General features: G+C 38.7%; 1 protein-coding gene across 1 annotated transcript; it reads right to left on the minus strand.

Annotated features, from left to right (window-relative positions):
* Positions 1–21,029: 21,029 nt before the first annotated feature.
* On the minus strand, positions 21,030–22,265 carry LOC150078019 (uncharacterized protein F54H12.2-like). Its single transcript, XM_090384433.1, has one exon. It carries the CDS (start codon positions 22,263–22,265, stop codon positions 21,030–21,032), a length of 1,236 nt encoding a protein of 411 aa, XP_090240559.1.
* Positions 22,266–23,079: the final 814 nt, after the last annotated feature.

Below are 23,079 nucleotides of genomic sequence, written 5' to 3' on the forward strand. Positions count from 1 at the left end.
CGGCGCGTGCGCAGATCGGGACAGGGTATAAAAAACACATGATACTGAGCTATGTTAATTAGTGTTACTCTTGTTCTTCAGATGGGAAAGGCAGTGGATTCAAGAGAGTTTTGACAAAGGCCAAATTCTAATGGCCAAACGACTAAATCTGAGGCCCAAGAATGGGCCTCAGATTCAACAATCTCCATCTGTCACCAACTAAAACCAATTCTCTCCTTCTCAAAAGCAAGCTGAATATTAGAGTACTCTCCCCCCGCTGATCAGAATCAATGGAACAACTATCAAGTTTCCAACAGAATTAAACTATCTGGGAGTTATCCTCAACACAACATGCTCATTCCAACTTCATCTGAAATACCTCAGGAAAAAGGTACGAAATTATGCAGCCCTGGTTGCCAAGGTCTCACGTCGTGACTGGGGACTCAACCGGAAGACCTTATCTTTATTCTTCAAAACTGCTTTCACACCGATAATAACATATGCTTCTGGAATCTGGTATACCAAAGCTACCACTGCCACCAACAGAAGGACGCTGGATGCCATCCAACGCTCCATACTGCTCGTCACCTTCCGTGCTGCCGCACAGTGAGCACTCACTCCCCCCAGGTCCTGGCTGGTGCCTTACCTCTCGACCTTGAGGTCATTAGAAATGGTCTACTGTACCACCTTTCTAAGGGAAACCCACAAACCTTCCTCAACTTTACAATTAATCCAGCAAATGGCAAGACAGCTGAAAAATATCGCCTCCTTGCCCATCTGCAGCAGGAATTGCAAACCACGTAGTAGACGTGTAGACATGTATAGTATCTTCTGTATAGCGGCTCCAGGAACATATGTTCTTCTCTCTGCCCTGTTACTCTGTGATGATACAAAACTCTGTAGCCAGAAACGTGTAGTGTTATATTTGTGTATACTATGTGTTGTTTAGTTGTTTCTGGCCTCTTTGCCACCGGGCAGGCGACTTCCTGGAAAGCGTGCCTGGGGCCCGACTACACCACGAGGAGGTGGGCCACAACTAGATATGTCCTTAGCCAAGTGGAGATAGACCATTACAATATTTGTTTTCCCTGAAGAGGACGCCCGCACCCACTGGAGATAGTTCTATACCAGTGGGTGCCAGCAAATCCCGTACCACAGCTACCCAAACTTAAGGTACCAGCATAGAGAAAAAATTAATAAATAAAATCATAATTTAAAAAAAAAATTAAAAAACTAAAATAAGTTAGTTTAAAAAAAGGAAGAAAAAAGTAAAATAAAATAAACTAAGATAAAAATTTATAGATAAGAGTACAATTTTTTTTAAATTTAATTTTAAAAAATAATAAAATAAAACAAAACAGTATTAAAAGGGGGAAAAAAGAAAAAAAGAAGTAAAATAAAATAAGAAATAAATATATATATATAGATAGATACAAGATAAAAAACAAGGAAATTGCTAATAAAATATATAAATAAAATGAAGGTGAAGTAAAATTATATAAAATAAAATAAGATAAATAAAAAAAAATAAAAAAACCAGTTGCCCAGACTTTCTTCTATTTTCTCTAGCCAGTACACATGGCTAAAGAAAATAGAAGGGAAAAAAATTACACGAAAGTAAATAAATAAAATATATTAAAAATTAAGTAAATAAATAAATTACAAAAAAGAAAAGAGAAAAAAAATATTATAAATAAATTTAAACGAAAAAAAAATAAAAGTGAATTGTCCAAGATTGGAAGAATCCCACACCCACTGGAGGCAGTGCAATACCAGTGTTAGCCAAAAATCCTTGGGTTGCCCATGCCCGAGGGGATAAAAGTAAAAAAAAAAAACTGATCTATGTGATCTTCTAAGAGCTATTCAAGGTGACAATATTTTATCTTTGCAAGACACCGCTCACTGTTGAGGCTGACATTATTGAAGGTGCTGGAAGCACCGTAGGAGATGAAGCTGAAGTAGGACTGGCCGACAGAAGTTTTCTTCTAGCAAATAAATCAGAAGCAAATTGTTGTAGGATTCCAAGGTGTGAGGCAGATTCTACTAGATGTTTTTCGTTGCCAGGTGAGAAGGTGTTTATACAGTCTTGTAGTGATTTCGGTAGGTCAGCATAAAGAGGACAGTGATAGAGCAAGTGATTCCAGTCTTTCAGTTATAGACAAAGGCAGGAATCGGTATTGCTTATTCTGAACTGAAAGAGTTTGGAGTTGAAAGAGCCATGTCCAGTTATGATAAATGATGTGTAGAGGTTTGGAGAGAACCATAGGGAATTTTTCTTGTTGGCAGTTAAGCAGACGTCTGGTATATATTTATATGTAATTCTGCCTTTAGGGGTTGTATTCCAACGATCTTGTCAAATTTTTGTTAAAGCAGATCAAATCTGGGTTTTTTCAGCTTTGCTGTCTACAAGGACATCATTCTGTATTCCATAGAATTCCATGGAGATCAGATGTTTTTGAAAGTAGCAGAAGACACGATGTAAAATTTGCAAGTCCAGAGGTAATACTCCAGCTATGACTTGCAGGGCATCAGTTGAGACAGTTTTGCAGTCACAGATCATTGTAAGAATCACGGATCTTTGCCAGGAAAGTAGTTTTGATTTTAGTTTGACGTTCTTAATTCTGTCACACCGAAATGGAGCAGCATAGGTTGTAATAGGTGTGAATACTGCCTTGTAATATAAGAGAAGAACTTTGGGTCCAAGCCCCAGTCGGTTTTTGTAATCCAAACAATAGCCATAGTAAATTTCTTGATTTTATCTAAAAGGCACAAAGAGGGTATACTTATATGCTGCTGATCCTGTTGAGATGGTTGTTTCTTTCCCAGCAGATCCTAGTGGAAAGCTATAGTTCAATTAATATGGTCACGTGGTCAAACTCCACAAAGGGAGAGATCACCAGAAAATTCCTACTAGATGTCAATAGAACCATCCCCAGATCCTCCACCATGGTTCTCGCCAGGTCTATTCACAACGTTTTTACTTACTGGTCACGGTTCTATAAATGCTAAACTCGCAGCTCTCGGCATCACAGAGGACCCAACATGTACCAGTGGGGGCTTGAGAGCTAGCATCACCTTGTCTACGACTGGCAGCTATATGAGGACCTTCGTTGTATCTTCATTACGAAGATCAAATATATTCCAAAGGATCAAGAATCTCACCTCTTAGACACCCAGGATGAATACAATGCCTTCTCTTGCTTTGCAAAGGATCTCTTCACAAGACGAAGAACCCTCCTGGCACAACAAAGGCAGACTTGAACAAGACGATGCACAATAGCGACAGATATATCCACCGAACCAAGATGCTCATAAGTAAAACAGAAAATTTGTAATAATAGAACTGTAAGAACAATTCTTGACGTCAACCACTAATTTGGAATTTACCAACTGGACTGACAACACCAAAGGCCTTTTGGTAACCTACACCAGTGCTCCCTTGCATGGTGCCTTCTTTCCACTTCCCAGAGAGGAAGGGAGGGGATGGTCCCAGTCCCTCCCGTCCTCGCCTCCCCACTCTCCATTCTGGTGGGACATGGGCCTGTCCCACTTTTAAATGGAGGGGTCAATCTCTCTATCGACCCTTTACTTCCAACTTTGGTGCCTCTGTAGCCAGGTGGGCAGGAGCAGCAGTGCGTAGCACACGCTTCTTGATTAGACCGGGGTTCGAGCCCGTGACCACCAAATATGGAGGGTGCAGAAAGGTCAGGTAATGACCACCGCTTATCCCCGGAGTAATATGGCCTTAATTGCTAATGCTCCTAAAAAAACAAACAAATAACAACTTCTAAGTTCTGTCCCTCCAGTCTTCAGTCTCCCCACCCACCCTGTCTACTTCTCACAGTGTATGCCCCACACAGTCGAAACTTAAACGCACTAAAATTCTGTTCGCCCAATTTTTCAGCCTTATACACCTTTCTGTGTATAATCCCTACAGATTCATCTTATTTTTTAGCCTTTGCCATTGAAATCCCAGGAAATTAGGTGGCAGGGCCTTCCCGAGTTCAAATTATATGCTGGTGTACCTGGTCTGCCTCCACGGGGAAAAGTGTGGGCAACGTTGGGTCCCATTATTGGCTCAGCGGCTAAATGACCATACACTTTTAAATCTCTGGTATTTACAGTGTACTGTATCACTCAACGATACAGGGTGTCTCAAAAATATTGGTACAAACGTTTAGGGGAGGTAGGTAACATCTAAAGGAATGTGAATAGCATAGGAACCCATAACCGGAAATGTCACTGGAAAGTAGTAGCAGAGGCACAAGAAGCAGAAATGACACAAGACAGTAATTAGTCGCATTTATTTGACATAATATTAACAATGGAGTACGAGATAGATGCATTTCATGATGTTACAACAGATGCTCGAAGGTTCCACCATGAGACGCGATGCATGCGTGACACCGACGCAGCATAGATTGCCGGACACGGTCGAACACACCTGGAGTTTCTTTGACAGTAGCAGCAGCGCAGACGAGTCTCGCCACGAGATCCATTTCCGTCTCGACAGGCGATTCATACATGATAGATTTGATTGTTGCTGTACAACAGAAAGTGTTGGTGGGGAGGGGGGTAAAATAGGAAGAAAAGGGGTGGATAGGAAGTTACCCCCATTTTCAGTGTGGGGGTAACATTTAAATATGGGGAGGCGAGGAGGGGAGAAGAGAAAAAACTCTCCTCCCCTCCCCAGGAAATAGGAAAAAACAGATCTGCACAAGGGAGTGTGACTTTGGTTTGCCAACAGGCCATATCACCTAAGGGAGGGGGAGGAGACAGGAACCATCCACTCACCCCTACCAGGGAATGGGGATTTAAAGAAACCAGGTTAGGGCACCTGGTTTAGATCGCCAAAGGGCAGAAGGTTAGATTCGGTATGCGGTTCTACCTAACACACCGACTAGGGGACTAAAAGATCATTCCATTAGACTGTATTTGTCATACTTCAGTTGTATTTCCAGTTCTTCCATTTGCTAGTTTCAGTTTTGATAGGGAATCTTGTACTTCTACTTGGCGCATCGTGGGTAGTCAATTCTGGTCCATCAGATATGACGCTGATTTGGGATATATCCATCATCAGTGTCGTGACATCATAGGCATCCGACTCTTTGTTCATTGCCTTTTCTATTTAATAGCGTCAAGTTCAGGTGTCATTTCTGGGTGTTCAGTCACTAGGGATTTGTTGAAAGGGTCACCATTCCCTTGATTAGGCTCCTTGCTGCTATTTTCTTGCTCATTTGGTGCGAGTCTATGGTCTACTTTGTTAATCTCCTGTGTTGTGTAGCGCAATCAATGTCCTCCTCCTTGCAAAAAGATCCTGCGCAAATTTATTGAACTCTTTGTATTCTTCTTCTGTGTCCAGTAAAAGGTGTTCCCGATTACGAGGAAGGTATGTAGTCTTGGTTATCAGGATTCTTTGGAGATCCTCATAATGTTCACATTCATACATTATGTGTTGCTAAGTCTCTAACTGTCCGCATCCACAATTTGAGTCATCTACAATTCTCATATTATTTAGCTTGGCATTTATGGCCCCATGACCCATCAGTAGGTATGTAGTATGTAATCCTGGGAAGAACCAAAGTGGGGTTCTGGGGTAGACTCTGCTGACTTGAGGTATGAATTTTCTTGTGATTTCTCCTTTACAGGAGTTTGACCAGGGCCGTGCGGTAGATTTTCTCAGTATGATGCAAGTCTTCGAAATGCCGCCCCTTTAATGTTTTTTCTTTAAGATAACCTTCGATTGTGATTTAAAAAAAAAAAACTGCACAAAATGTACGAATACTATTTTTATTTTGAAAATATAAACTACTTTAAAATAACGATATCAACTATAAACTACAACAATCTACTACAGTTTTACCCTTCTAACTTTAACTTTAGCAAATTCGTTAATAAGGGATGTGTAGTCTAGAGTGGCAGCAAATGTAGATTCAATAGAAATTAATGACAGATTTATAAGTTTTGTTTGGCTTATTGAACTTCTTAAGTAGTGTTTTATTAATTTTAATTTGGAAAAACTTTTTTCCCCACTAGCTACAGAGACAGGGAGCTTTAATAAGATTCTCAGAGCAATAACAGTATTCGGATACAAAGTAATTAAGTTATTTTGGCACAAATGATTTAAAACATCCAAATGTTTCATAGAATATGGTAGCATTCTGGATACATCACGTAATTCTTCTTGAAGATCATTTGCATTTATATCTGATTCATTTTCGACCGAAAGTATTGACTGGAGACTGGTACAATAATTTTCTAGAGTTTTGTCATCTATATCCTTGAGTTTTAAAATGTCATATAAAAACTGAAAATTTTTCTATGGGTTTCCAGAAGCGTGAATCATTCATTCAGAGAATTAAGGTTAATGTCCAGAATATAATTGAAAAAGTTTATTTTAAATTTATTCTCCTCTGTTAAGGGTTCATCGACAGCTTCTTCATAGTCAAATTGACGCTTTTTCCTTCTGGCTCTAACTTCAGTTTCGGCAGAAAATTCTGTACTGATTCAAGATTCTCTGCAATCTCATTAGCAGCAATTTTCATCTGATCATATTCAGATTGTCTATAACTTTTCACTTTTTGTGTGGTTTCTGATAACATCCTTACTCAATCTGACAAATTTATAGTTACAGATTGCAATAGCTTCGAGACTGAATTTATTTCAAATAAAATATCATGCCAAAGAATTACACCGCATATAAACTTGTAATTTTTAATAATTTTTGCTAACCCTCTTGCTTTAACTTTAGTTTCTGCATCTCTGTTAACGTCTTCTATTATTTGGAATAATGCATCATAGATTTCGCAAAGTTGAAATCGTAAAGGTTTTAACGCATCTACTCTGCTTGACCACCTAGTAGCACTCAATGGTTTTAGAGTTAATTGTGAAACATATTTTTTTAGCACTTCCCAACGCTTTGTAGAACCAGAAAAAAAAAGTGTAAAGTTCTTGTGCAATAGAAAAAAAAAGTTGTTGTTTCTGTAGAAGAAGATGCTGCATCATTCACAATTAGGTTTAAAGAATGACATGCGCAGGGCATATAAAACGCCCTTGGATATTTTTCAAGTATTCTATTTTGTACACCCTTTCTTACTCCTTTCATATTAGCTTCGTTGTAGTAGTAGTAGTAGTAGTAGTGGCATGTGATGCAAGAAAGCAAATGTATGAGCTTATGCAGCATCAGCCAAAAAAAAAAAAAAAAAAAATCACACCATTCCCTCCAAATGCCTGTCCATTTCCTCCTTAAATTTATTCAACCTATCAACTTCCACAACGACAGATGGAAGTTTGTTCCAGCAATTAACCACCCGCTGGCCAAAGGCAAATTTCCGCACATCTATTCTACATCTGTCCTTTCTTAATTTCAATTTATGCCCCCTTAGGTTCGTAATCTGAACAAGTGGAAGGATCCCATCAGAATTCAGCGTGCTGAACCCATTCAAGGCCTTATACACCTCAATCAGATCACCACGCAGGTGCCTAGTCTCCAGCCACTGCAATTTGCAGAACTTAAGCCTCTCTTAATAAGAGGATCCCTTCATTCCCCTCACCAATCCTGTTGCCCTTCTCTGTACACGCTCAAGTAAATCTACATCCTTCCTAAAATGAGGCCTCCAGACCTGTACGCAGTACTCAAGGCGTGGCCTGACCATTGCCTTATACAGAGGGATAATCACCTCCTTTTCCCTGCTAGCAAAATTCCTATATATCATTGACAAAACCCCATGACCTGCCCTGGCAGCCTGTCTGCATTGCTCAGAAAACTTCATATCTGACTGCACAATTACTCCCAGGTCTTTTTCATTTTCTACCACCTTAAGTGTAGTACCAAACAGTTGGTACGTTTCTCTGGGGTTACTTCTACCCATATGCAGTACTTTGCATTTGTCATAGCCTTGTCCTCTAAGATACTTTAACTCAAAACCTAACTTTTCCAAATGTGTTGAATCACTCTCCGGTTGAATCACTAGCTTCAAAAAAAACCAATAAAGAATTCTTCAATTTCATATTTATTTTGAATGGAGTAAAAAGCGACAACTCTTATTGTTAATGAGAGCTGTTCAATATGACTTACGTCTGGGGTACAATCGGCGATTATCGAAAAATATTTAGCGATTTTTGTTATTTCGACAATTTTGCTTAAAATTACATTTCCCATCAAATTTATCAATTCATCTTGTATATTATTGCTTAGATAAGTCACAGACCATTTATCAGACTCGCGTTGAACTTTCCTGATATGTTCTTCCATAACTGGATCAAACTCAGAAAGTAATTCTACCAACTGTAGGATGTTTCCGTTATTAGGCTGAAACAAATGTTCAGTTATTCCACGAAAAGCTAAGCATTGCGAGGCCAATAGTCTAATTATTGACATAATTCTTTTTAGAACTCCTCTCCAATGCTAAATTTCGATATCCATAATTCGTTGATATTCAGCGTCAATAGTTTTTTTCTGCTTTAATCGAATGTCCAATTCTTTCCATGCTCTAAAAGCATTTCTGTGATTTACAGACTTTTCGTGCACTGTGAGGGCTCTTATAAGATTTCCCCAGTCAGAATAGCCTTTTTTTGGGCCAGTCACTAATAGCAGACGAATTATCAAATAACATACAACAAAAGCAAAAAACGGCATCATTTGTAACAGAGTAAATCAACCAACTTCTCTAAACGACTTCACCATTGCTCAACACGTTCAAATAATGCGAGGGCGAAAATCTACGCCTTCCTTTATTAATAGGAAACTCGAATTCTTTAATTTGATGTGGACCCCTCTCACCCAGTATTTGACGAGTTTCAGATGACATGCAGAAAGTATTCCATAATGCAGGATCAGAAGGAATTTCGTTTAATATCTGCTGGCTGCCACTGCTACTGCTACCCGGCTCTTGATGAACTTCTGATGATGTTATTTTTTTGGCTCTCTTCAACAACTTCTTCTGGAAGTGATTGGGGTGGCACTGAGTTTTTATTTGCCAAATCCAAAGCAGTCGCTGTTGATGTGGATGTGGACGGCTCATCTAAACAGGACTTTTGTACTAAGAATTTCTTCATAACATAGCTTAGCTTTCTTCCTTGTTCTTCTTTCTTTAAGCGTTTCTTTTTATATTGACTTCCAGACAATTTTTTCCTTTTATGTTCCATACTGTAATAAAAATATTACAGTATACAAAAATTCACAGTCCTTCGCAAAGATGCAACCGAGGGGGGGGGGTCATTGAAAATTGAAAATGATTAAATATGATGATGCTTTTCATGCTCTTAAAATAGGGTAGATAAAATAATGATAGAAATGAGTTGCAAAGCTAGTAAGATTTGTAGGTAACAGAACATAATAAACAGATAACGAATATCTGTCAAATTGACAGCTAACAGAAGTTTTGACATATGCCTTTCTTTAACTTGTTATTGTATTGTCTCCACTTCAACGTATATGAATTTGGTAAAAATAGTGCAATAAATAACGAACGCAAAAGTAGGCGAATGCAAATATTTCCTAAGCAACTCTCTCTCTATCACACACAGAACGCAAAAGTAGACCAATATTACCTAAATATCTCTCTATCTATCACACACAGGCACACGTTCCGCATCTGAGATATACCCAGTCCATGCAAATGCTACTTTTTAATTCGAGTCCCTATTGTCATAACATAATCATTTTCAATGATAATAAGTAACTAAAATTGCTGTAAAAAAGAATAATTCTCTTACCTGATCTATTTTTTAAACACAAAACTGAATTAGTATCAATGCAAAAAAATTATACTGATACAAATATATTATATATCTGATTTACTGATTTAAACACAGCACAGCCACTTCTCGAGACAAAGTAACATTAAAATCAAATATTGTCAATAATTGTAAGCTCAAAGCAACACGTAACACGTGCAATTGTCTTTTGTGATAACTGCCGCCTCAGCTTTTAGGAGCGGCCACGCGGTATATTACAAACAAAAATAATAGCTTCGCGCTGTCAGATCAAAAGTCTTTCGGCGAGCGCTCGCCAACGATGCACCTGCACCAGAAACCGAAATCAAAGGGTACCGAAAGCGCTTAGGCAGAGGCGTGCGATAAATCATAAATCGTATACATCAATATCGGAATAACATAGACCAATATAGAAAAGCGTTGCGTAAAGATTTTTAATTATTGAATGGTTCAAATTGTATTTTGATTTCGCTGCTTATGCCGTCCCCTTACGGTGCCGCCTGATGCGGCCACCTCTTTGTATCATAGCACAGCACGGCCCTGCTGAAAGTGTAAAGTTAGGTGGTTAGCCTTCACTGGTGTCATGGAAATATCCATAAGGGAAGGTGCGTGTGTCATCTCCAATCACACGTTTAATGAACGTAAATCCAAACCTCTTTAACATGTAGAATTCCAGGAGAAGAGACGTTTGTTTGTCTCTTTAGACAGAAAACGGTACATCGACTGAAGCTTTTACATTTTGGCCCTTTGCTGCAGCTGTCATAACATCCAAGTTGACTAGCCTAACTATTTTGGCATTCAGAGTCGCACCTTTGCATTTAGTCACCGTTCTTCCTTCCTCAGTTTGCTTCTGCTGGTCCCTCGGTGGGACCTGCAGAAGCAAACTCTACAATGTGGTCACCGTCAAGCCCATCTGTGAGCTCCTCAAGCAAGTGACCGATTGGTGGACATTCGAAGCTCTTTTTACAGGTGTATACCAAACTGTCAGTGTCAAGATAAATAATTAGTTGGAGTAGAGGAGCCATAGCATTTTAGAGCTTTATGTGGCTATAGGAATGATCCAATGACTGCGTCCCCAAAATGGTAGGGTTCCTCCGTACCCTCAATCAGTGAGAATCCAACCAGCATTGTATCCTCCATTACTAATGGCCTCATGATTGACCTTGGTGTCATCTAAGAAAAGATCTACAACACTTTCATATGTGTCGCAAACTTTAGTGGTAGTCTTGTTTGTTCTCATTGTGAGGTGTTCTCACAACAAATTCAGACATAATTTAGCAAGTGCACGCTTTGCGGAGTTCGCCTTTATTTCCTGCCAGTCCATGGCTATACCTTCTTTATTCTTGAAGTCAAGGATGTAAACATCAGGGTCTTCCCCCTCCGGCCATCCTGACACTTCCTGCTTAATTTTTAAGAAGGTATCCATGTAGACCAAATAAAGACTTATGCCTCTCTTCAGGGGCGTGTTATCCAATAGGCAAAAAAGATATCTGCCTAGAGCCTGATCACAGGGGGGGGGCCAAAATTACTGTTTGAAAAACTTATAGGTGTTTTTTACTAACATTTTTAAGTGATTTTCATTGGAAACTGACTTTCCACCTGAAGGTCAATGAACTTGAAGATTAATTTGAAAATTTGAAAATTACGTTTTCTTCAAAAATGGTTTTACCGATTTTGACGAAATTTTATATTTAGTTCTTCCTTAAATAGTTGAGTTAATTGAAAGAGTAAAGACTGTCTTGTATGGAACCAGCACTGCTAACGGTCTTATGCTTAAGGTGCGTCATGTACAGGTGACTGCTTATCTGAAACTAGCAGCCAATTGCAGCTAAAGCTTCTCACAGGCTATGAAAATAATTGAAAGTGGAATAAAAAAAATACTTTTGCGAGCGAATTTAAATTTATTAAGATTATTGCTGTATTTAATACCACCCCTACTATGTGAAATTAATAATATACTTTATTAAGCCTAAAGATGCCGTTTCAGGCATCTTGGGGAATGATCTGATGATGGGTATCGGCAAGATGCCTGAAACATTAGTTAGTGGTTTAGTCGATTGTTTAATAAACTATATTATTAATTTCACGTGGTATATAAGTGGTATTAAATATAGTAATAATCTTAATAAATTTAAAATCGTTCACCTACAAAAATAATTTTCTCTTCCACTTTCAATTATTATTACAGTGGGCATTCCAACGAATATTTTGTAGAAATGTCCTGCGATGGGTATTAGTAAATCAGCCACTCCCCCTCCTTCCTCCATAATTATTTACCTCTTGATAAGTTTTCACCAAATTACTTGACATCTGCTGAATTGCAGGTGGGATTGATTGGCAATTTAGTGGTGAATTTTAGTTTACCCGAGAGCTAAAGGGATTAACGTTCCGCAATTCAGTGGTGCCCATAAACATACCTGATCGCATACCAAGAAGTTGCACTGATCAACTGTTTTTTATGTGTTCGTAGCCTGTGACATATCTTACTTCTCCCTATGGCCTGTGAGAAGTTTTAGCTGCATGTCGCTGCTAGTTCCAGGTAAGCGGTCACCTGTGTTTTTTGTGTGAACACCCTAAATAGCAGGGAGAAGGTAGCCACGATCTTATCAACAAGTCTTGAGTGAATATTCAAGCAGAACTGAGGGTGCAGCGAAATAATTCAGAAGTTTTTGATTTTAATGTGTAATTAATTTAAAAAACGAGTGTAAGAACATTAAATATTGAATGACAGAAGAACACTAACAGCTGAACTTTTTCGATAAGATTTTAACTTAAATATCGTAGGTATTTTATTTTGTTTTATTTCATTTTTGTTTTGTTTCATTTTTATTTTGTTTTATATTGAAAAATACAGCAGATACCCGATATATAGCGATAAACTCATAGCTTCCTTTTTGTTTCTTAAAAACAATAGACGGATTTCTTTAAATTTATTTCATATAGTTCAGGAATTCCCCAATCAGAACGGCATGTCTGGCAACCCTGCTTGCTTGGATATCAACTTAAGGCCGCCGTAGCCTAGTGGTTAGGCGCGCGGGTGCATAAGTACACGTGCCTTTGAGTGACCTTGGTTCAAGCCCGTGACTGCTGAATATGGTGCTGTTTCTTGTATTCTGTGTATCTTGTAAACTCCTCTGACCGTTTGGTCGTCCCGGAGTATAAACAGAAAATTTATTTATTGAGTTTCCATTGTCTATTACTTTATTAAAAAAATTTAATTACTTAATTATAAAAAACTGATTAAAACTACAAAAATTTTTAATTGTAAAATCTAAATCTAAAAATATCATATATTTTTAAGGCCATGAAAAGAACGTACAAATGTTTTCCACAGAAAAGGAAAAAGTCAAAAATTAGAGAAGCGGAATTAAAAAAACAACAGCAAAACAACCCCGTCTCACGCACATGATTGTGGGCGGCGATTGAAAGACCGGCTGGGGGAGCATGCAAACGCAATAAGTCCGCAAATTATGGGAAGTCTGCTGTGGTAGAACATTTCTGGGAGAAACAACATCAAATTTCTCCGGAGGATGCTGTCATCACAGATCATGCACAGGGGTTCTGGGACCGTAAATGGCTTGAGAACTTACGTATTTGGGCAGCTAGCAATACTATTAATTGGGATAGGGGTGCATGTCTACAACCCCCCCCCCCCCTGGAAACCGTCGTTCTTGGACGTGATGAACGGTTTCAGCTAGCGCGTTCCCGAGCCATTTCCGGACCCGGTGCGCAAATGGAAAATTCCAACCGTGGAACCATGTGATGTGTGCCGTGAATCTGCTATTTAAGGATGTGCCGCACAGTAGACATATGCTGCTGAGGAAGGAGATTGCTGCCTCCGAAAGCTACAACAAAATTTTATCGCTTTTAAAGTCTAGGTTTTTAGTATATGTCATCAGTGTTATTTATATTTTTATTGTAAATATATATCTATTTTATACTTATTTTATTGTAAATAAAGGGTTTTTAGTTAGAGTATTGAATTTATTTATCTTCTGGTATGAAGCTTAATCATCAACATGAATTGTCCCAGCCTTGTAGGCCTATTTAGAGAAATGCAAAGTACTGCATATGGGTAGCAATAACCGAAGAGAAACGTACCAACTAGGTGGTACTACACTCAGGGAAGTGGAAAGTGAAAAAGACCTGTGGGTAATTGTGCAGCCAAATATGAAGTTAGCTGAGCAGTGGAGACGGGCTGCCAGTGCAGGTCATGGAGTCTTGTCAATGATATGTAGGAATTTTGCTAGCAGAGACAGGGAAGTGATAATCTCCTTATACAAGGCAATGGTCAGGCCACACCTAGAGTACTGTGTACAGGTCTGGAGGCCTCATTTTAGGAACGATATAGAGTTGCTCGAACGAGTACAAAGAAGGGCAACAAGCTTGGTGAGGAGAACAAAGGGGTGCTCTTACCAAGAAAGGCTTAAGTTCTACAAATTGCGGCGCCTGGAGAGAGTAGGCACCTGCGAGGTGATCTGATTGAGGTGTATAAGGACTTGAATGGGTCGAGCAAGCTGAATGCTGATAGGATTCTTCGTCTTGTTCGGAGAACATGAGGGGGCACAGTTTCAAATTGAGGAAAGATAGTTGTAGAATAGATGTGCTGAAATTTACCTTTGGCCAACGGGTAGTTGATTGGTGGAACAGGCTTCATTCTTTTGTTGTAGAAGCTAATAGCCTAAATAAATTTAAGGCTAAGCTGGACAGGCATTTGGAACCAATGGAGGGATGAAATGGGAGGGTTTTTTTTTTTTTTTTTGGCTGATGCTGCATAAGCTTGCTTTCTTCCATCATATGCCTCTGCTAATGCTAATGCTTATCCCCAGACGACGTTATTGACAATAACTCTTTCGGCATCTCACAGGAAGATAATACCGATAATGGAAAAATCACATCACTCTCTGATACTATTAATGATACTCCGGATACGATTAAACATCAAACACATAGTAAAAATATTGCTCTATGGCCAAAACCCATCACGAATTACTTCCTTCAATTTTGCCTTCGTGAAAAATCGCAAAATGTAGGCAACGTAAAAAATTCAAAAATAGATTTTAATGAAGGGGGGAAAATAGTTACAAGAAAACTAAACGAATCACATTTCTATTTAACCAGATCTAACGGTACACACGAAAGAGAAATGTTTAATATTTTCAGAAACAACAAAATCAGTATATTGTTTTCAACCAAATCGAATGCATCGTTTTCCCTCCAGAAACTGGGGGGTTTTCGTCCAGCAAAGAAGTTACTGGATGTAGTGATTGAAAAAATATCGATGATATTTTAAAAAGGCATGATGAGATCATAACGAATTTATGTGTGTATACGTAAAGCGTTCGAAAAGTATAGGAAGAATTGATTCCGATGATAAAAGAATACGAAACGCAAACCAACTATTGGCGTGAGGTTTCAAAAAAGGTTGTTGCTACTGTGAAACTTTTAGCAACATTAGGATTGGGATTTCGAGGGCATGATAGTTCATGTACAGGAAATGTTATGAGTTGCTTAGAGTACTTAGCAGAATTTGATATATTTTTAAAAACTCATTTAGAAACTTATAGAAATGTGGTAAAGGACATGTAAATTACTCTCAAATACTACAATTCATTGGTTTAATAGCCACAAACGTAAGAAATACAATTATTAACTATATCAAACAAGCTAAATATTTTTCACTTACTGTTGACTCAACTCCCGATGTAAGTCATGCAGATTTGTTATCTTTTATCATATGATACATAGATAAACAAAACCAAATACAGGAACGTTCTTGTATTTCATTCATGTTGATAAACACGATGTATGGTCTTGATATGCAAAACTGTCGCGGCCAATCTTACGACAATCAGCAAATATGTCCGGTATATACAACGGATTACAGGCGAAGATTAAGAGCCATAGTAAAAACGCATTTTTTATTCCCTGCGAAGCTCATACTTTAAATTTAGTTGGAAATTCAGCTGCAGAATCTTGTTCGGAAGCGAGTCATTTTTTAAAATTTTATTCAAAATTTATTTGTATTTTTTTCTTCATCAACAAAAAGATGGGATCTTTTAAATTAATAATCCAATTGTCATATTTTCTTGGTGAAATTTGTAAACATAGCAAAACAATTTAAAATATTTTGGTATGCCTCAAAACTTCTGTTAATTTCTCCAAGCAATTTATCACAAATAACATTTAAACAATTTACAACAAATGCTTGTTTGCCTGTCAACTGTACACCCCGATCTCTTTTTTTATCAAAGTGTTTCTCTGTCGACTTTTAACTTTATCAGATTTATAATCTTTATTGCCAGTTATGCATAAACGTCGGCTTCCATAATATCAAAAAATTCATTGCTACCTCGAATGTCTGATAAAAATCAAACTATTATATTAGGCCACCCGAATATTTAAATTCATCTGCCGTGAGTAGATATGTTGGGGGTTCAAACACATTTACATAAAGTCTAAATGGTTTTAAACTCAATTGCATAATACCTGGAGGAATTTAAACTCAATTGCATACTATACTCCAAGTACAGGTGTGAAAATGATATTTAGTTCTCATTTCTCTCCCTAGATGGCGCCACCTGCTTACCGGGTTTTTTGTAGTTCGTATTTTTGTCCCTAGATGGCACCACGTATATTTCTCTCTTTTAATTTTTTATCATACCTGAGTCTTTTCTTGTGTGTATGTAAACCTTTTTGAAAATACATTTTATTACAGTATATCTTCTTAAGTTGTGTGTAAACCTTTTTATTGACACATTTCCTAATATCCAAAACTCAAACACCAAAGAAAATTTCAGCCTTTGATAAAAAGAAAATACATTTTCAATTCCACCCAACTGTATAATTCCAGAAGAATAACACGCATTCTTGTAGGAATATTTGTGTTAATTGTGTAATGTCCCAGCATGATGACTTCCTCCATCACTTTTTATTTACTGAAGCGATAAACATATCAAATAATGTCATCGGAATATTTGTGTTAATTGTGTAATGTCGCAGTATGAGACACTTTATTTTTAAAAGTGACAAAAAATATTTTCTTTCGCAGTGTCTTCTCATAGATTTAAACCTTTATTGATCCTTTGATAAAAAGAAAACTCATTGTCTTGTCATAGTGTTTATTAACTAAGCCACCTGAGTCTTTTTTTCTTGTGTGTGAGTAAAACTTTTATAGGTTCGTTTCCTTAGAGATTCAATATGAAGATACATTTTTTTTAATTTGAGCCTTTTTATTATTATTGTAACTCTTTATTATTGTCTTAACTTATGTGTGTTAACCGTTTTATTGACTCGTTTCCTAAAATCAAAAACTCAAACACCAAAGAAAACTTCTGCTTTTTAATGAACAATTTTTAAAAAGGTACATCTATGAACAAACAGTAACATTTTCAGATGTGTGGAAACAGTCCATACTCCTATCTTCACGCTGCGGCTCCGAGATAATAATAATCACTATCAGGATGATGACAAACCATTTAATTGACACTTTTCCTAAAATCAAAAAACTCAAACATCAAAGAAAATTTCTGCTTTTTAATGACCATTTTTAAAAAGGTACATCTATGAACAAAACAGTAACATTTCGAGAACACAAGCAATCAAAAGACACAGTTCAATGAAATGGGAATAAATGAGCATAACGTTCAATATAACGCTTCCTTAACTCTGATATCATTCCAACTACTGCCTGCAGAATATTATAAGGATTAATTTCTGGTTCTTTCTGCTGCAAAGTACATCTAGCCGTAAAGTCTGTTACAACGTTATACGGAATCAGATGTCGAACCATATACTCGTAGGCTTCTTGAAATGTGATATCACTGGTGGTGGTGAACTGTCGACGCAGTCGTAAACATTCGCGAGCTGTGTGTAGTACTTCCATCACTGATTCTTGCATCAGCGTGAATAGTTTAGCTTCGTTCCCAAGCACAGATACAAAATCGTCAACATAGAGTATTTTTTGTGAAAGAGACTCACATTCATCCAAGTCGAGATTAAAATCACACAGCTCACCATTGGTAATCGTAGCACGACCAGCTTCTGTCTCAATCTCCAAGCCATCTGTAAATGTAATAGTTTCATGTGCACGACCCCGAACTAATAGTAATACTTCAGGCCATTTTAACGCTATCTTACTCCACTGATCTACCGTTAGTTTTAGATAACTCGAAGCGCATTCCAAAACGATCGATACTTCGAAATCAAGCAGGAGAACTCGTAGAATAGTGCGTGAACTGAGGCGACGAAAAAACACATAGTTCTTCTTTGGAGCGGTACTCATCTTAGCAGTTGCTGAAAAATGGCAAATGTAACGTATAACAGTCATATATAAAGCAGTCCCAACCCAGATATGTGACTAATAATATTACTCAAGAAGAAGTGTGTCATCGGAAATTGCCCAATAAAACAACCTTCAACCCAGATATGGACTAAGAATATTACTCAAGAAGAAGTGTGTCATTGGAAATTATCTAATTAGGAGCTCTTACAGAATGACAAACTATTTTCCTTTTGACCTTAAAACCCACTTACAGGATGTCTGTAGTATTTCCGAACAAGTTTCGTTTTGACGAAATAGTAGGATCAATGACTGAGAATGTCATAAAGCTACTGGAGAGCCTTTAAAAGCGACCACAGTCACAGAATCGTTACCGAAAAAAAAAAAATGGACATGTGTGATGATAGTTCACTGGAGTGTGAAGCTGTCCGTCTTGCAGAAGTTATTGAAGCTGAAATATTGTATACGAATACTGTACTGTATACTGAGGTGAGTGACTTTCCTCCTATATTATCCCTCTTTATTTTTAAACGGGATAAAAATGCAGTTTTATAACAATGCTTAATATTCATTTTCAGAATGCAGAATTCTTTTCATTGTCTCCTCGTGTCGAGGGGAGGGCAGGAGGATCAAACGAAGGACCTGTAAGTCTTATTCAGAATCTCATATGCAGAATTACAATCCGAATTCCAAAAACGTTAAGTATTTTTTTTTTTTTTCATTTCTTTTCAGATTCAAATTGGTGGTGGTGACGAAACATACGAACGATTCTACGAAATCAGTGAAGGGCCAGAGAAGTATTCCTCTAAATATAAAACTATGTATAAAACGTACAAGTGCAAATACCGAGACTTACATTTGCTTGCAGGGGAACAATTTTTTCTTTTGTTCAAACAAATGTTTAAACTAATTATAGGACAAGTAAACAAGGGAGGAGAATTTAGCCATGTTCGTTTATGTGTAAACGCCGACTCCCTAAAAACACCGATTAATCTTCCATTTATGAAGATATCAGAACTGACAATAGATAGAATTATGGATGCGTTTTTCAGTGTAGATCAGTCGCGAAGTGACTTTCTGATAACAGACTCTCTCACAATCGATCTGGTTCTTATAAACATATCAAATAAAGGTGGTGCTGGGCCTCTTTCCTGTACCGTTCAACGTGAAACGTGACAAATGGCAGTGTAAGCTACTCCATACATCGTTAACTAGGCGGTATGGTTTCACATTTAAGAAGCGCATAGTTGGAGAGGACACCCGTACATTCCCATATGGATACTTCCGTGAAAAACACAATCAAAAATGATTCGTCGGTTATAACACTGTCACTATGTGTTCGTTTATCCACCCCTTCACATGTGTCGCGGCCGGTGGTACTCAAAGCGGTAAAACAACCTTCATTCTGTCCCTTATTAAAAACAGCAAACAGTTAATTTCACCCCCTCCGGAGAGAATAATTTACTGCTACTCTGAAGAGCAGGATCGGTTCTTACAGTTTCCGCAGGTTGAATTCGTAAAAGGCTTGAAACTGCCCGAAGTCGATAGACATGTCAGAAATCTAATCATAATCGACGATCTCCTACACGCTGCAAAAGACAGTTCCGAAATCGCTGAAATATTCATTAAAGGAAGCCATCACAGGAATACAAGTATCTGTCTTCTCTCCCAAAATTTGTTCTGTCAGGGTAGTCAATATCGGACCATCAGTCTTAACTCACACTATTTAATCGTTTTTAAAAATCCCAGAGATTCCCGACAAATATCTCACTTAGCCTCGCAAGTATTTCCAGGGCGTTCGAGTGTTCTAGTCGATATTTATAAGGAGGCCACAGAAAAACCGTTCTCATATTTATTACTGGACTTTCGACAAGATACACCAGAACAATTACGTCTGCGCTCGTGCATATTACCGGAGGACGGCCCGTCAATTACTTATGTACCTTCATGGCTAAAAGACTCCGAAAACATAGTGACTTCATCAGGTTTTTGTCTGGTGCCAGCCCCAAGCAAGCAAATACAATTTTGAGACAGACATCGCACTCTCAGGTCACTGTTTTGTGCGAACTGTGTAAGAATTTACTAAGAGGTAACATACCAATCACTCCACAAGAACTTCGTAGACTGCAGCGCAAAAAGAAGCTGTTACGTGTTCTAGCGGATAAAACAGTCCCCTTCACAAGGCGACGGAGACTTATTACCCAACAGGGAGGTGCACTGTTTCCCTTACTGGGCAGTCTGATAATTCCACTGATAACATCGCTAATAAGAAAATGAACGACTCGTTCAAAAAATATTTACTACTGGCACCACCAGAACACCAACGGATGATTTCTCTGGACGAAGAGATGTCCGAGATTCTGAAGAGACAGGACATGTCGATCGAATCCAAGGTGAAGGCCTACCTTCAAACATTGCAGGCTTTTCTGGGACTGAAGAAGAAAAGCGGGCCTCCGGAGGAGGCCCTCGTGCTCCCTCCCGCGGCGGCCGGGGAAAAGCGCGCGCCCAAACGTGCAAGGAAGAAGCCGTCGATTCTGACGTCTCCCCGTCGCTTGAGAGGAAAGAAAATACAGTGGATAAGTATGTGAGTACACAATTTTTTTTTTTTTAAATTTGTTTATTTAAGTGATCGATTACATCTAAAGTAGCAATGATATCATTGCCCCACAAATTTTTACAATAACATTCGTTAACAATCTGTCTCATAGTAATACCGCGACATCTATGGGTTAAAAAGAAAACACAATGCAGTCCACAAGCTATAGATTCCCGATGTTGTATTACAGTCTTGTTATGAGTCCACTTGCGACTTTGCCTTTTCAGAAACGCCACAAAATCTTCGGGCGGGGGGCGGGCAAACGTGTCGAAGTAATCGGCTTCTTCTTCTTCTCCGAGGTAAATAGCTATCCAATGGGTTCCTGGTCTGTCGGATGGATCGGTGTTGACGACTAGAAGAAACGGTTTACTAAGAATGTTCGTAGCCAGTTCGTCGCGAGCACATACACTTATGGGGTAATCTTTAACAACACTTTCCAACAAACGTGCTATTTCTTCAGTGTTCATAATCCAGAAGAACCGACCTGTCTTTTGTCAGCGAAACCACGTTCTCGAATTCACTGTACAAGACGCACGTGACGTTTTCAGGCAATGGTGATGAAAATTTCAGTTCGAGACGTACGCTCCCCCGTTTCAGAGCACTAATGTGTGCACCAATCGCGTTTTCGTCTGGCGATAAATCAAAACCGTACAATACATTACCGAGTGGATACTCGGAATATGACAAATCGTTTCCGGTGTCTTCCGTCCATTTATTTAATGAAGAGAAGAGTGACAGATACGATCTCGTATACTGTCCTGTCTTGAAGTCGGGAGTCAGAGGTATTGACGGGTACTGAATGCCATCGGCAGTCACTTGTAAGTAACACAGGTTGAAGTGAGAGAAGTTAAAAGGATTACGAGAGTACGATCCATTGAAACCTTCACTCGACACCAAACCCACAATCACGCGCGATGGAATTTGTCCTAGGAATATATTATCACGTGTGGAATCTACCATTCCTTTGGGAATAGAAAAGTATGTCACGTTCACGCGATTAATAGGGTACACGATCGGGTTCTTCTCTAAAACATTGATGTGTGCTAGTTGAATCTGAGGATTCAATTTCACTTTACGTACGAATAACGTTGCTTCCATAATGTTCAACTTGGCAGTCGACGAATCGTTGGAAAGCAAACAAAATTCGGGGGAACTTCTTACCAGTCGTAAACGGAGGGAGACGTTATTCACTATGTATTTAGATTGGTGACACAGATCGAGTCGAAGTCTTCCTAACATCTCTGCAGTTTTCGATTTTGAGAAGAATTTCAATCGTTGGTACATACCACTGTCGTCCTTCTCGAACATCTGTTTAACATCGGTGTACTGATCTTTGACGTACATCTCAGTTGTCAGTTGCGAATTCTTGGCTTCCCGTCCATAGTTAAGAAGTGTTTCCAGGTATGCACGATAAGGGTACGTATTCGATGATGGGTTAATCAGTTTGTCTTGTACAAAGAGATCGACTTGACTGAATAGAGAGTGAAAGAAATTGTTAACGACTCCTACTTTATCATTTTCTTCCAGATCTTTTCCATCGCTTCTGGTGATTCGCACCTTCAACCGCAAATAACTTTTCCCGAGGTCTAGATACTCTTCCGAAGTCCCCGGAATATAGAATTCGATCGGGCCTACACTATCTACAGATGCCAGAGGAAGGAAAGTAATATACGACGACCGTTCGACACACATATTAGTGGCAGGTTTACTGAAAAGATCCAGCTCAGACATCATAACTTCCATCGAAAATATCGCGACGTCTACGTTTACCACCTCTCTGATTACGCACCTTGTCTTTAATGGCTTGCCCGACTTCTGATACACGATTTAAAAACGAACGTTTAGGTGGAACACCTGATATAACATCATCAACGATATTTCGTCCTGCCGAGAGTACTTGTCGACCGATGAAAGCTGCTGCAGGTTTGAGTATAGGTGTGAGAAAGCGGAATGCAGTTCGGAAAATGCTTCCTAATCCGTGACCTCTCTGGATGGAGGGCCCAGCGAAGTAGGGGTTCCCCCCTGCTTGCATTGTGTAGTAATGGACGTACGCATTCATCGTTCACGGAAATGGAGTTTAATTGTAGTCTTTCCCTCACTGAACGGTACGAATTCACCGCTATCTGTACGCACTTGGATGGTTACTGTATGGAACGTGTTTAACTGGAGTGGGTAATAATCTAAATGCGAGAACTCTCCGTTATTGGAAAACGATATGACACGTAACAGTGGCGCTTTCGTATCGCCTACAACCTGATCCTCAATTAGGTTACAATAGACGAAATAGGAACTGACACCCCTATATATATCTGCCTGGTACTTAGCGTAAACTCTACCTTCTAAGTCTCTGCCTAGTTTTTCGAAACCTAGCATCTGACCGAGCCCTGTTTTTGGGAAGCGAAGGTAAACCGATGGATCGATTTCGATAGACACTATACCTATGGAGTTCACTTTTGCGTCGAGTTGGGGTGCCAGCTTCATCATGGCGTTAAGCACCTGTGGTATA

The sequence above is a fragment of the Mastigoproctus giganteus genome, chromosome 11, assembly GCF_048544385.1.
Source record: "Mastigoproctus giganteus isolate SK-2022 chromosome 11, ASM4854438v1, whole genome shotgun sequence".
NCBI classification, from domain to species: domain Eukaryota; kingdom Metazoa; phylum Arthropoda; class Arachnida; order Uropygi; family Thelyphonidae; genus Mastigoproctus; species Mastigoproctus giganteus.